Genomic DNA, 16,386 nt, shown 5'->3' with positions numbered 1-16,386 from the left:
CCCCTTTCTGGAATTCAGGCCGACTGAGGGCAACCTGCTAGCAGATTACCCAAATGTAATGACTGCAACAGTGAATACACTCTAACATCTACATTTATGGTAAGTGTACACAACTGTACTTTCCTTCCAAACCCTGGTTAGAATCTTATTCTACTTTCCCATACTTTTGTCAGCCAGGGACCGTCTGTTCCACAGGCTGTCTGCTACATAAGCTCCCAGTCTGATTCAAACACTACTGACCCTCCCCCAGAACCAGTTCACAGGTGACCGATGTGTAAGCGGAAGCAGTTACTTTCCCTGGAGTCAATCACTGATGACACAGACTTGGATGAAGGTGAAGACCCCTTCCAAATTGGCAGAAATAGGTTTCTGATGACTGGCTTAACTCTGGCATACCATGTCTGTGAGCAGTCTTACTGCCTGTTTCTTCATAGTTTCATAGTTTAGTACTAGGCTATCTGCCCTGGGGCATTTGTAAGCCTAGCCATAGTGATGTGGCTTTCGCCACCCCATGAAATGGTACATAAAATGCACAGAATAGATTTAGAAATCTGACTAGTAGTGACACAGTGAGGGTCCCCTTGTATAAAAGAATTAGTTTACTGTGCCCTTGTCTAGTAGTGACACAGATGTGACCACTGGGGTAAACTTACGATCTCCCATACACTCAAGATTTCTCTTGAAGAGAGTCAGTGAGGGGCTCTGCCTAACATGAACTGGGATCTTGTTCCAGAGCATGGGAAGCCTCTGGGTTATGAATCTATCCCTCCAGCATGCCCTATTCATACTTGTGCCGAGGTTTAAGTCTTTAGCTCTCGTGGTTCTGATGGATTTGGATTTTTTGAGGTGGAGCATGTCCATCAGTTCCTGATTGGACATGGCCTTGTACATCAGGCAGAGATCACCTCTGAGCAGACGGTATGCTACTGAATAGAGCTGGAGTTTCTTTAGTCTGGCAGAATAAGACATATGTTGGAGACCCTTGATCCTCTTGGTGAGGTACTTTTGTGGCCTCTCCAGCTGTTGCAAATGCCGGGTGAGGTACATACCAAATGGGGCATTGTAATCAATCATGGGTCTGATGAGGGAGGAGTATAGGGGAACAATGACATCCTTGGATCTGGATGTGAATCCCTTCATGATAAGATGTGCAAGGTAGAATGTTTTTCTAACCACTTTGGCAACATGGGTGTCAAATGAGAGGTCGCTGTCGACTTGGGTCCCTAGGTCTCTGATTACTTTTTCGGTACTCAGTGGGTTGCTGTCTATGTGATAATTTGTGGGTACTTTGTTTTTCCCAAAGGGGATGACTATACATTTTTTGGCATTTAGTTTAAGGCCATGACTCCGGCACCAGTTGTCCGTTTCTGTGAGGCCTTTTTGTAGGATGTATGTGTCCGCTGGTGTATCGACTATGGCGCCTAGTTTGCAGTCATCTGCAGTGTCAGCCACAACCCTCCCATGTTTGCTTTAACATCTGAGAAATAAATGCCGAACAAGAAGGGTCCCAGGACAGATCCCTGTGGGACACCACTTGTGACTGGCTTTGAGTCAGACATTGCTCCAGCGATTTTAACTTTATGGGTTCTGTCCTTTAGCCAGTTTGCAACCCATCTAGTGACATAAGGGTTTACGTTTAAGCTGTTGAGCTTATCTATGATGCCTGAGTGGGGTATTGTGTCGAAGGCCTTAGCCAAGTCCAGGGAGGCTGTATGGACTGCTTTGCCCTCATCAATGACTCTAGTGACTGTTTCGAAAAAGTCAACCAGGTTCAAAAGGCAGGATCTGCCCTTTACAAAGCCGAACTGGGTGGGGTCAAGTGTCTGTAGGTCCCCAATGTCCCTGAATTCCATAATGATTCTTTCCATAGCTTTGCAGACCAGGCTGGTTAAGCTTATGGGGGCGGTAGTTCCCAGGGTCTGTAGAGGTACCCCCTTTGTGGAGTGGGACCACTGTTGCTGTACGCCAGTGTTCAGGTACATATCCTGTAGTAAGGCTAAGGTTAAATAGCATTTTTATGTGCGGGTTTAGCTCCTCTTGGAGTTCACGTAGCACGCAACCCAGGATATCGTCAGGTCCCATTGATGCTGTGTTTTTAGCTTTGTTGAGGGCGGCTCTCACTTGGACATCTGAGATGACAGGGAGATTACATTCAGCTGGGATAAGTATTTCTTTTTTTGGGGGTGAGGGAGGGAAGAAATTTGCACTGAACCTGTCAGCCAGAATGTTGGCAATATCTGTGGGTTCATTGTATTTTTTGTTGTTGTGAACTAACTCTGAGCATATCTGAGGGTTTCCGCCCAGGTTTCTAACATAGCTGAAGAAGGCTTTGTGGTTATCTTTAGTGTCCTTAGTGATTTTTCTCTCAAAGTTGGCCTTGGAAGTTTTTATGAGAGAACGTAGTTTTCTGCTAGTGTTGATCAGAGATGTCTTCCCTTTATGGGATTTTGCTCTGTCAATGGCAGTAGCTTCCTTCTTTTGTTATACAATTTGTTAATGGCTGAGGTCCACCAAACAGGACGCTTGGCTTTGGTGGAGAGGGACTTGGATTTATTTGGGATTGCATGATCCATGCATTCTTGGAGATGTCCATAGAAAGCATTTGTGAAGGATTCGGCATTGTGGGACGTGGTATCCACTGGCCCAGTGGGCTTAAAGGATGCCATCTCAGTCTTAAGAAGAGTGAAGTCTGCTTTTGAGAAGTTTTTCACTGTGGTCTTTTCTGCTGGGGGGTGGAGGTGGGATATGTATATCCATGCTGATTAGTTTGTGATCAGATCTCACTAGTGAGGGGTATACCTCCGGTGCGGAGCATTTTGTCCCCATGTTTGTGATGATCAGGTCTAGTATATTATCTCCTCTAGTGGGAGAGGTGACTAGTTGTTCCAGTGCATTTGAATTTATGAATTCCAGGAACCTTTGGGCTAGGGTGTTAGGGCTAGAATAATGTAGCCAATCTATGTTTGGGTAGTTGAAGTCTCCCAGTATGATGGTATTTTGTGATACATTCATATCCTCCAATGTCTTCAGGAAGGCTGAGTGGGGTTCCTGAGATTGGGAGGGTGGTCTGTAACATGCTATCAGTTGTATAGCAGTTTTGCCTATGGTTAGTTGCACCTGTATGGTCTCCAGTGCTTCATGTGTTGCTACTAACCTGGAGGTGTGGGTGTCCTTGATGAATATGGACACTCCCCCTCCCTTTGTGGTTCGGCCTGGGTTTTGGGGCCGAAAAGCATGATACGAGGTATAGCCTGGTAGTGCTGGGGTGCTCTTAGGAGCCTTGAACCAGGTTTCAGTTACTGCACAGACGTCGATGTTCTCCATACTGAGGAGTGCATCGAGAGCCTGCATCTTGAGATTTAGACTTCTGGCGTTGAGCAGCATTACCCTTAGTTTTTTTCCATTTTTGTTTTCTAAGGAGGTGGGTTTGTCTTTTGAGCCTTGCCTAAAAAAGGCACTATGGGGGTGGCAAGAGCCTTAGCCAATATCCGGAAGCCCAGTGGTGACAGGTGCAAGCTGTCCCTTGCGATGCAGCACGGCTTGTCCAACATGTCATCCCAGGCAGACAGACATTGGATCCCCATAGAATGGCACCAGTACTTGAGCCAATTATTAAAGCTGATCATCTTGTCTTTGTATTGTGGCATCTTTCTTGGTGAGGGCAAGATGCTGCTCAGGGTCAGAGTCATACCAGCCTGGGCTACTTAATCAGAAGGCTCCTCTATGTCTCTTTTCATGTAGTCCAGGGAGGTACGTCTCAGGTCATTCACGCCAGTATGGACAATGACGGAGTCATATTTGTACTTGCTTTGGAGTGACCTGAGTGCGTGTGTTATGTGGCGGATCCTAGCTCCCGATAGGCAGCTCACAGTCACCCTCTCCTTGTGCAGCCTGGTAAGCGGGACATCAGTGTGTCTGACTATAGAGTCACCTATTACTAGTGTATCAGGCATGGTGTTTGGCCTTAAGGGCTGTGATTGATTGACACACTGATTTATTGAAGTATGTGTTGCATGTGTTTTGTTTTGAGGTGGTGGGTTTTTGGATGTCTGCTTTGGGAGCCTCTGTTGTTTTGGTAAGTTTTTTATTAGAGCCTTCAAGTATGTCTTTGTGTTTTTATGTGTTTGGTTTGCAGTTGTGGTAGGTCTATGTGGGACTGGGTTTGTTGTGTGTGTGGTTTCCATCTCCTCCTGTCTGGTCGTGCCAGCCCTGAGTTGAGAGAGTTCAGCCTCCAGTTTGGCTATATAGTTGCATCTCTCACATGTATTTGTGTTTGTTGGGAGGAGGAGAGGGTTGTCTGTGTACATGAGACAATTGTAGCATTGTCTCAAGATACCCAGATTTACCAGCTGAACTGGAGTGGATGCCAGAAATCTGCCACTCGACATGCTAGAACAGTATAAGGGAGTGCTGTGCCTTTAAGGGAAGTGGATATTCACAGGGGTGGTAGGTGGATGTAGTGCTTACTTAGTACGAGAGTGCTTACTTAGTAGAGAAGTTTTGAGAACAAGTGCTAGGCTTATAATATAGCGAGTAGTCTGATTATACTAAGAGTAGAGCTTCCTTAAGGGAAATTTTGAAGAGCAGACTTGGCGGAGCCAAAAGAAGTTTAACCGGTGCTGCGCTATGTGCATAAACGTGCAAAGCCGTGCAAACGTGGATTTTAAACAGGGAACTTCAAAAGAGCTACAAATGGTCCAAAACAACCAATTACTCCACTCTTGTGCCGAGGTCACTTCCTACAGGGACAAGGTAGGCTGCTCAAGGCTCTCCACTCCCACTGGTGAGCAAAGAAACTTCCCTCTATCCAAGTAAGGTAATGGACAACACAGGAACTACACCACAGCCCAGAATACAGCAATGCCTGTAAACTGGTCTAAACTAGTCGAGGAGAGACGGGAAAACAAGGATTATTTTTTTTTTTTTTGTTGTTGTTGTTTTTAGATAGAAATACACAGAAAATGCAGAGACGGTAATAAATCAGTTACACAGGCTAGCACACTTTAGTGGGCAGCCTCAACAGTTAAATTAAACAAACAAACTTTTGATCAAATTCGACTAAAATGTAACTTTAAGTGCAGATATTAAAATAATGCAGCAAACAGCTAAAAAACAGTTTAAGCTTGTTTAGGGTAAGCTAGAGAAGCTATTCCAAGTAAAAAAACAGCAAAGATACTTAAATCCAGAAAGTAGTCGCTTTTCTGAGTTCTCTGTAGCTAGGATCACTCTGCAGGACCACGAGGAGCAATGGTGAGAAAACACAAAAGTTATGCACTTACCATAATGATAGATCCAAGTTGTACGATTTTTGTCCGGTTCAACTATGGGTTGCTAGATTTGACTGGATTCCACTTCGGCACCAATTCTGAAGCTCTCAAGTTCCACGGTTCTGACTCTTCACCCACTCAAAATTCCCTGAGCTCCACCAAAGTACTTCAGATCAAGTCCCCCCCCCCCTTCAGATATAACCATATACAGAGCAATGCAGTTATAACAAACATATGCAATTCTGTTCAAAAGTAACTCCAGAATGTAGGACAGAAAACTGGAAGGTTATGTTTGTTTTTCTGGCATACAGTCTAAAAACCAAGACTAATGGCTAACCAAGTTTGTAGATGACTGCAAATTGGGAGTTAGTGTCCTATAACCCACCCCCCACGGCACAGCTCTTATAAATTCTTGGTGTATTGAAAATAGGCTCAAGTTAAACGCTACAAAATGCAACATTGTCCCATTTGACAGCTCTCCCAGCATATAGCATTTTTAGTATCCCACTTCAAAATTAAAATGTAGTTAGAGACCTGGAAACTTGGGTACATACTTCCCTCTCTTTTAACCATGTCACAAGTTGTCAGGAAATCCTTCTTGGCACAGCCGATCGCTAATGGAGCATCATCCACACCAAAAGTGGGATATTGTCCCCTTGTATTTAACAGTTAACAGACCAGTTATAGAATATAGTGCTCCCTTTCGGACATACGTTATCAGTCATGTCAAACAGTTTGAAATACCCCAGAGGTTTCTAGCATGGAGAATCATTGACTTAAAATCCATGGTCTACCAGAAAAGACTGTAGAAGCATTGTTCCTCTTTTGTATGTCATATGCCCCTCAAAGGAGACCTATGCCTTGGCTTCCAAGCAATCAGGGACCCAGTAGTGGAGAATCTGGTACCTTCATCAATGTCTCCTTCACCTCCAGTATAGACTCTGTTCAGGTAAAGCAGTGTGATATACTAGCTCTCATCAAACAGGACCTGAATAATTGAATGAGTATTCATAAATTCACCCCTGGCATGACTGGCTTAGCATTCCTTGGGAAGGTAGGTAGATTATGGAACTGGAACTGGCAAGACACAAGTCATAAGACTCCATACTTCACCTTCCTATGAAGTGTTGGCAGGAGTTGCATTTGTTTTAAACTTTTGGGAGAGGAGAGGACAATAAGGCAGTAATTGTCAAGAGCAGTAAAAGTACCTGTTTTATATGAAGAACCACAAGGGGCTCTTTCAGATTACAGGCATTATTTTATGGTATGATTGATATTGACACAATGTGAGTATGAACCTTGTAGCTGCAGCCTTCAGGAATTCTGTGTGTAATTTGTTGAGGAAGGCTGATTCAGGTCTCTGTTTACAGTGGAGTTTATGGACTATTTAGTGGGCAACAGAAATGGTGTACTGCTGTTGACTGTAATATAATGCTGTTCTAACAACCATTAGATGCCATTTACTGAACTGTCTAAGACGCAGTTCAAAGCAAGTGGCATTATTGGCATGGTTAAGTTGGGTGGGTGGCTTATGGCTAGAATTCAGGAGATGATCGTTAGTGTTTCAGAATGTTTTACAAAAATGTATTTCATCCAGTAGTGTCTTTTGATAGAGAGTAGAGAGGAATTAACCTAGTATGTAGCTTCACTCAATTGTTGGAAGTCAGCAGGCAGTATCACTAGTGTTAGATGACCTGCAGATGGACTCCTGTATTATAGCATAAATTTTTTCAAGTGGTCAAGGAGAGATTTAAATTCAAATTATACATTTTTAAAATGCTCATTATGTAGGGTATTCAGAAAATTATTGAAATATTGTACTGCTACATTTAGTGATGGTTTGTTTAAAGGAGCTGAATTCATTGTGTATGGGACATTATAGAAATGTTTGGGATCAAATTTATGCATATTTCTTGAATAGTAGTATTGTGTTTTATAGCTCATTCTATAGAGCTGAAATGAAAAAAAAAAACATAATGATGGTCTCTGTAGAAGTTGGTTATCTTATCAACTTCTGAGATATTGTGAGGAGCATATGTGAAGGTTGAGGTATGGTGTATTGCAAGCAGACTTGCTTCCCTCTCGACAAGTCCTAATTAAGTTGTGCAAGACAAAAATCTGTAGTGCTTTGGGTATCCTTTGACAATTTTCAGCCTTTGCTGATATTACATTTTCATAGTGAACTCCTATTTCATTTTGGAAGTAGGACATTGTGGGCGCTCTTTGTCAGCTGAAGCATTGGATCAAAAGGACACCTATAAAAGCAACAGAGTAGTTTACTATCTTAATCTTGTCTGAACATGAATGGACTCAATGTATATGAATTCATAATAAGTAATTAGCCAGGATTCTTTGCACGACAAGACATGGAGCGTAATAAACAAAGAAAAATACAGACTTGGAAAACAGTGATTCCCCCATAGAGAGACAGACTTGCTTTTCTATACTTCACCCAGGCTGCGCATTCTCAGAATAAGGGAAAATTTCCTAACCACTAAAGTTCTGTGTTCTCGGTACAGTCAGTTTGCATTGTGAACTTAGATTCCTGTAAATAGTCGTCAAATCCTGTTGTGTACAATTTTTCTGTCAATGTAAGCTAAGTAACCCAGGATCTGTGTATCCTTTAAGGGGCATGTGATACTAAAATGGTTAAAAACAATGGTGCCAGATTCGTACTTTATATTAAGATTCTCCTCATACAGTGTAAATTTATTTACTGGGTATTAATACAGTTTATTTTTAAAATTTAGAACTATGTGCTGCTGTTTTTCTAACTGTTTGATTTCAATTTTTCAATGCTAGGTAATTAGTTCTGGTTTTCCTTCTGTTCCTGAAGATGGAGCTATAGATTCTGTAAAGAACCATGATCTAGAGTGCTTTCTTGGTGATACCAGGTGAGATGTTTTTTCTTTATTTAAATGATTCAGTCAAAGAGAATGAGTGTTTCCATGCAGGATCTGAGGGCAAAAAACTTAATTGTCGTATGTGGTTTATGAAAACTGATGATAGCTCACCATATTTAAATGCATTAAGAAAAACTCTGCAGTACAGAAGAATGCAAATGTGCAAGCTTTTACTGCAGCAATCAAGCAGCGATATGATATCAAAAGAAGCTTTTACTTTAATAATACCATACTACTAATATATGCTTCTATACCTCTTCAGCAAACACTATTTTTCTGTCTTGTGTCCTATAACAGTCTGACCTTTCTAATAATAAAAAGCTCTCTCTCCATAATTTTTCCTCCTGCTTATTACTCTTCCTCATCCCATTCTATTCCACTCTCTCTTGACGGCAAAACACTTCGATGTTCTTCATGTTCCACTGTTGCAGTAGCTCTCAGTCGGCTGGATTAACGAAGTCTTGGGTCCTGCATTGGATGCTATCCCTTTCCATGATGTTCGGTCATCAGGGGTATAAAACATGCAGCCGACACCATTACATCAGTCTTTCTTGCTGTGTGGTGCCCGAAGCAGAAGCTGTTCACAAGTGCCGGACGGCCGACTCCTGAAATTTTCGTTTTCGAGTTTCAGAACCGAAGTCTTCAACTAAAGCTAAGTACTCTGTTGGGGAAACTTTTTCTTGCTCCTTACCGATGTCAGTAAAAGTTAATAATTGCATTACTTGTGGAAAGCAGATACTTCACGAAGGTTTTCATTCGCACTGTATTCCTTGCCTGGGCCCTGACCACGACATATCTTGCTGTCAGTTTTGTGCCTTATTTAATCAACGCACTATCCGTCATCTGTATATTTTCACCTCTAAATATTTCGGTTCTCGGTTTAATTATCCAGAAATATCGTCATTTAGCCATCCGACTACCAGGATTCCGAAAAAACGCAAAGATAAAGACAGAGACAGGCTGCCTAGGTCCAAAGCTGCCGACGACGCTTCTCCTAAGCCAGTCAATTCGCCGGTACTCAGTGAGGTGCTTTCGCAGCTCCTGTTACCCGCTGCTTCTGATTCGCAGGCCTCTACTGAGACCCATTTGGAGTCCAGTATGCCGCGAGATGCTTCAACTGTGAAACCTGCGGATGTCTGTACCTTGCATGGGTCAGGAGCTGCTCTGCTGGCACCGGCTTCTGAGAGTGTATTCAGGCCTACGGACTTGCATATTAAACCAACACCTCCTTCATTTAGGCCTAAATCTCTAACCATACCTAAGAAACCAACGCCCAGGCCGCATGCTCAAGCCTCTATACCTAAAAAAACAAATGATGATAATGGCTGAAGATCTTATAACTTTAATCGGGGGAAGCCAACCTCCCCCTTCTAAGAAACCTAGGACTGAAGTTGTTTATGAATCGTCTGACCAGGATTCCGATTTTTCTGATTCTTCTGATGATCTGGATTTGTCCTTATCTACTTGTGAGGATTCTGATGCAGAGGACTCTGTTCCCTCTGCTTCCCCTCCAGGGGATATTTCTTTTGGTGAAACTTTACATACTCTGAGCATTTCCACTGGGAAAGTCAGGATTTTTCTGATTCAAAAAAGAGGCTTGGGGATTTCTTACTCCTGCCTCAGCATAGGCCTTTAGCAATACCTTCTGTACTAGACATTGTTGATGCCTTTTCGGAATCTAGTTTGGCCCCTGATTCTTTGCCTCCTGCTCCCAGAAAACCTGACCGATATTACAGGGTTCCTGATTTACACAAGTTTATTTTTAAAAATCCTATTGTGGATCCAGAGACTGTTTCACAGGGACCCAAGGGCATTAAGGCTTCTACTGCTAAAAATCCCACCCCTTCTAATAGAGACTCCAGGGCGCTGGATAGATGGGGTAAGAAGGATGTTCATCGTGTTTCACTGTTGCAGTCATTACTCTTGGGTTATCCTGCTGGCAGGCTGCCCTCAGTCGGCCAGAATTCCAAAGTCTGGGTCCGGCGTCGGTTGCTGTCACCTCTTCCCGGACGTCAGTGCGCTAGGGGTATAAAAGATGCAGCCAACGCTATTTTCTTCAGTCATTCTTGCTGCGCGGTGCCCGAAGCAAAAGCAGTTCGCAAGTGCCGATCGGCCGACTCCTGAGATATTCAAATCCGAATTTCAGTACCGAAGTCTTCATTAAAGCTAAGTACCCCATTGGGGAAACTTTTTTTCTTGCTCCAGACCGATGTCAGAAAAAGTTAACAATTGTATTTCTTGTGGAAAGCAAATACCTCATAAGGATTTTCACTCTTACTGTATTCCTTGCCTAGGCCCTGATCATAACGTTGCTAGCTGTCGGTTTTGTGCTAGATTTAACCAATGCACTATTAAGCGTCTGTTCGATTTTGCATTTCATTACTTTGGCCAAAGATTTAAATATATAATTCCATCGGACCAGCTGACAACTGGAGTTTACAAAAAACGCAAGGATAAGGAAAAGGATAGGAATCCGAGGTCCAAAACTGACGAGGCCTCTGCTAGGCCAGTCGCCGGTTCTCAGTGAGATGCTTTCGCAGCCCCTGGCGCCCGCTACCTCAGAGCCACAGGCCGCTTCCAACTCCCACGTGGAGCCGACTGGGCCTCTGGATACTCAAGGTATTGGACACTCGGAAATCATTCCCTCAGATGGGTCCAGAGCCACTGAGCAGGCATCGGCTTCTAAGGGTGTCTTCAGACCTACATAACTATATATTAAGCCATCTTCAGCTTCAAAGACTAAAGCAGCTCTAAAGACAAAGAAACACGTACAGCATTCTCCTGCTCAGACTTCCATGCCTAAAAAACAGATGCTCAAAATGGCCGAAGACCTAATTACTTTGATCAGCGGCTCCCATCCCCCTCCTGACAAGAGGCCTAGGCAAGAGAGAGAGTATGATTCTTCTGATCAGGTTTCTATTTCCTCTGATTCCTGTTCTGAACAGGATTACTCCATGCTTCTCTATCAGGATTCTAATGCTGAAGAATCCATTCCTTCAGCCTCTCCTCCTGAGGATTATTCTTTTGGGGAAACCCTGCATACCATGAGGGAGCATTTCCATTGGGAAAGCCAAGATTATTCTGAATCTAAGAAAAGGCTCGGGGACTTTCTGCTACTTCCTCAGCACAGACCCTTTTATTCCACCTGTTCTAGACATTGTAGATGTATTTTCAGAGTCCGGCCTGTCTCCTGACTCTTTACCCCCTGCACCTGCTAAGTCAGACAGATACTACAGGGTCCCGGATTCTCATAAATCCCTATATAAAAACCCCACTGCTGACCCAGAAACTATAGCTCAGGGTCCCAAAGAGGTCAAAGCTTCCACTCCAAAAAACCCTGTCCCCTCTGATAGAGATTCTAGGGCTCTAGACAGATGGGGGGGGGGGGTCTACACTTCTACTACCCTGGCTGTAAGGGCTTTAAATTGTCAGTTTCATATGCTTAAATATCAGCAATATTTAATGTCACTGCTTAAACAGAAATTGTTGACAAATACTGAATGTTCAGAGAACAAGGAATTGCAGGATTTATTGCATGCAACTGAACAAGTGGGAAAGCATACTTTGCAATGTGGTTATGATTCACTGGAGGCCTCTTGCAGGGTCGCTGTTACAGGTTTTGTTTAGAAGGCATGCTGGATTAAAGGAACAGAATCTGCCTGATCATGTTAAAGCAAAAATATTAGATGCACAATTACAGCATGATACTTTGTTTGGTACTAAAGCAGAAGAGGTGTTGAATAAAATGGAGGATAACGCAAAATCCATGCAGACAGTCAAGGATTTCTTACAGGTACAGCCACCCAGGTTTAGCAGAAACTGGCCTTCTAAAAATTAGTCCTTTCCAGTGTCAGACAGGCCACAAAGAGGCAGATACAGGCGTCCCAGAGGCAGATCTCAGCCCCAAGGCTCATACAGGCCTAAACAATGGGGTGCTCCTACCTCCAAAAGCAGAGAAGACAAATCACAGCCTTACAGGAAACGGTCCCAATGACTTTCCTTTACCAGATCCAAGCACTTTTATTTTGGCAGCCCCCTTAGGGGGAAAACTAGCATTTTTTTCATCAAATTGGCAAATGGTTACCCAAGACAAATGGGTCCTGAACATAGTGCCCCAAGGCTACAGGTTCCATTTTCACACACTACCAAGGTCAAAAGTTATGCCAGACCTGCCACACAATCAATGGGCAGAGGCACAAAAACAAATTACAGCCCTCATGGACATGAGGGCCATTCAGCAAGTACCACAACAAGAGCAGGGGCAAAGATTTTACTCCAGACTTTTCCTAGTACCCAGAAAGGACAAAACCTGGAGAACAATACTGGACCTGTCTATACTAAATACGTTTCTGGAAGTTCCAAAATTCAAGATGTTGACTCTACAGCAGCTACTGCCCATGCTGGGCAAGAAGGCTTGGCTCGTAACTTTGGACCTAAAAGAGGCATACCTGCATGTCCCAATCAGACAATCTTGCAGAAGATACCTCAGATTCATAGCTGGCTCAATGCATTACCAATTCTCTGCACTGCCCTTTGGCTTATCTACTGCGCCCAGGGTCTTCACAAAATGCCTGGCACCAGTAATTGCGTTTTGCAGACAAAAAGGAATTCAAATATATCCCTACTTGGATGACTGCCTAATTCAAGCGGAGAACAAAGATATTCTTCTACATCTGGCGTTTGTAAAAAGATTACTAATTGGCCTTGGGTACACAGTAAACAAAAAGAAATCAAAACTAGTGCCCTCTCAAAATGATACTGATTGCACCAGACTGGCCACAACAGCACTGGTACCCAGTCCTAAAGAGCTTGTCTCAAGATCCAGCATGGATATTGCCTCAAACTTCTCACTTGCTGACCTAACAAAACAATCAGATTTTGCACAGCCAACTTAGAACCGTAAATCTGGCAGCATGGCGGATAATGTAGCCATTCAGAACACTCCTCTTTTAAAAGCTGTTTTGGATGTTATCTTGGAGGCCAGGAGGCCCAGGACCAGAAAATCTTATGCAGAGAAATGGAAGAGATTCTGTGCTTGGAACCAGGAACAAGGCATTGACATGTGTGTACCAGATATCCCTCAGATTTTACAATACCTAACTGAGATGCTGAACAAAGGCCTTTCTTTCTCATCAATTAAGATTCATGCCTCTGCCATTTCAGCCCATTACAAAGCAGAACCACCTATCTTTTCTCATTCTTTAATAAGGCAGTACCTCAGAGGGGCCAAAAACATTAGGCCTCCAAGGAGAACACCAATTCTGGCCTGGGACCTCAATTATGTTTTGGAAAAACTCACACTGCCTCCTTTCTAGCCAGCATCAACAGCAGATATAAAATTCTTATCCTGGAAAACAGCTCTGCTCCTAGCAATAACCTCTGCAAGGCGAGTCTCGGAGTTACAAGCACTCATGGCTGTGTAACCTTTTATCATTTTTCATCCAGACAGGGTTTCTCTGTGGACAAACACTACATTTATGCCTAAGGTGGTGTCCAGTGTGGCCCTCAACCAAACCATTCACTTGCCTACCTTTTATCCAAATCCACAGAACAAGGGTGAGAAAATTCTGCATTCTTTGGACATACACAGGAGCTACGCTTTTACTTGAACAGAACTAAAGCTTTCAGAAAGACTGAGCAACTTTTAGTGTCATATGCTGCAGGATCACAAGGAAAGGCTGTCTCAAAACAGACTATTTCTAAATGGATAGGCCATTGCATCCCTTTCTACTATTCTCAACATGGCAAATCGGTGCCTAAGGGCATTAGGCCTCATTCCACCAGAGCAGCAGCCACTTTAGCAGCCTTCTTCAGAGGAGTACCAACCAAAGATATCTTAGAGGCTGCAACCTGAAGTTCAGTGGACACCTTCACAAAGCACTACCACTTACCTCTTTACTCAAAGTCCAGAGCAGGCTTTGCCACTGCAGTCCTGCAGGGCCTCATAGCCTGTCCTAATCCTATTTAGCCCAGCCACCCATCCTCATCTTTGGGATTTACCCCAAGAGTAATGACTGCAACAGTGAAACACAATGAACATAGTACATTTGTGTACCTACCATAAATGTAGATGTTCGAGTGTATTCACTGTTGCAGTCCAGGTTACCCACCCACCATCCCCCTTCTCTTTGCTGGGACTTATCTGCACTTCTCTATCCTATACAACCTATTTGGTGTATTTGCTTGTAGATGAAGGAAATGTTATTTTTGTGCTTGCATTTTTATTGGCATATTTTTTCAGCCTACCAATTTGGGGGCACCTGACATCTGGGGCAAGAAAAACTGAAGAAAATGGCGTTGGCTGCATCTTTTATACCCCTGGTGCACTGACGTCAGGGAAGAGGCGACAGCAACTGACGCCGGACCTAGACATTGGAATTCTGGCTGACTGAGGGTAGCCTGCCAGCAGGATAACCCAAGAGTAATGACTGCAACAATGAATACACTCAAACATCTACATTTATGGTAGGTACACAACTGTACTTTTACACTTCTGCAACCTTGGCCATTAGGGCTTTAAACTGCCAGTTTCATATGTTAAAGTATCAACAACATGTTATTGGGTTGCTTAAACAGAAAATGATGTTGATTCCTGACTGTGCTGAAAATAAAGAATTACAGGATTTAATGCATTCTGCTGAACAGGTTGGTAAACATACTTTGCAATGTGGATTTGATTCATTAGAGGCCTCTTGCAGGGCTCTGTTACTGGGTTTGTGCTCAGAAGGCATGCTTAGCTTAAGGAGCAATCTTTGCCTGATCATGTTAAAGCTAAACTGTTGGATGCTCCCTTAAATCAGAACCGTCTGTTTGGCAACAAAGCTGAGGAAGTTCTTAAAGAGATGGAAGATAAAGCTAAATCTATGCAAATTGTTAAAAATTTCTTGCAAGTTCAGCCTCCTAGATTTAGTAGGCATTTGCCCTCTAAGAATTGATCCTTTCCAGCCCCTTCCAGGTCTTCTCAAGCCAAACCCAGGCACAGCAGAAACCCCAGATTTCAGTCCCAGGATACACACAAGACTAAGCAGTGGGGGATTTCTCCACCCAAGTTTGGGAGAAGTAAGACTCCCCCCTATTGAAAACTGTCTCAATGACTTGTTTTTAAAACTTCCAAGCACTTCCCGACTGAATGCTTCTTTAGGAGGAAAGATTGGTCTGCAGGCCAAAAACTGGGAACTCATTACCCAGGACAAAGGGGTTTTAAATAGTGTCCCAAGGATACAGATTTCACTTCCACACATTACCAACACCAAGCGGATGGCCATCTACCCCCAAATCAGTGGGCAGAGGCTCAAAATCAAGTTTTCTCTCTCTCGTAAGCATGGGGGCTATTCGGTTGGTACCAGAAGAGGAAAAGGGACAAGGTTTCTATTCGAGACTTTTCCTTTTACCCAGAAAAGACAATACATGGCGTCCTATCCTGGACCTTTCTATTCTAAACACCTTTCTGGTGATTCCAAAATTCAAAATGCTGATTCTTCGCCAGCTGCTTCCTATGCTAGGCAAAGATGCATGGTTTTCGACACTAGACTTAAAAGAAGCATACCTGCACATCCCTATCAGGGAGGCTTGCAGAAGATGCCTACGCTTCAAAGCAGGCTACATGCACTATCAGTTCTCTGCACTGCCCTTTGGCTTATCTACTGCGCCCAGGGTATTCACGAAGTGCGTAGCACCAATCATTGCATTTTGCAGGCAAAGAAATGTTCAAATATAACCATACCTGGACGATTGTCTAATTCAGGCAGAAAGCCAGGACATACTTTTGAATCATCTGGTCTTTGTTCAGAGGATGCTGACTTGTCTGGGGTATGTACCACTGATGAAAGCTTTATGCTGAAACCGGTCTGGTTCCAATAAATGTGGATGCTTCATTCTTCCAAGGTGCTGGCTTTTTTTAATCATGTTTACCAAAGTTAGTTTGGCCTGTGCACCTACAATACTTGCTAGCCTGCCTCTTCTTGACTTGTCTGGAGTACACCATAAACAAAAAGAAATCACCCCTGGTACCATGTCAACAAATTATATTCCTGGGAGCAAGCTTGAATACAACTTCCCAGATGGCTTTCCTCACGCCAGAGAAACAGAATCATTTGACAACCTACTTCAAATAAGTGGCCACAAAAACTCAGCTATCTGCAAGGCAAATACTGCAAGCCTTGGGGTTCAAGGCCTCCTGCATTCTTCTAATTCCATATGCAAGGCTGCATATGAGG

General features: G+C 43.4%; 1 protein-coding gene across 2 annotated transcripts in view; it reads left to right on the top strand.

Annotated features, from left to right (window-relative positions):
- USP42 (ubiquitin specific peptidase 42) overlaps positions 1-16,386 on the top strand; it is an 815,107-nt gene that overhangs the window by 564,560 nt on the left and 234,161 nt on the right. For both annotated transcript variants that reach the window (XM_044089669.1, XM_044089668.1), the window contains exon 14: positions 8,070-8,161. In XM_044089669.1, coding sequence (XP_043945604.1) covers positions 8,070-8,161 — 92 coding nt within the window. The remainder of the gene's footprint in view (positions 1-8,069; positions 8,162-16,386) is intronic.

The sequence above is a fragment of the Protopterus annectens genome, chromosome 12.part0 (genome assembly GCF_019279795.1).
Source record: "Protopterus annectens isolate FY-2018-M chromosome 12.part0, PAN1.0, whole genome shotgun sequence".
NCBI lineage: Eukaryota > Metazoa > Chordata > Ceratodontiformes > Protopteridae > Protopterus > Protopterus annectens.
The sequence above is the reverse complement of the archived record's forward strand: the minus strand, read 5'-3'. Positions and strand labels throughout refer to the sequence as shown.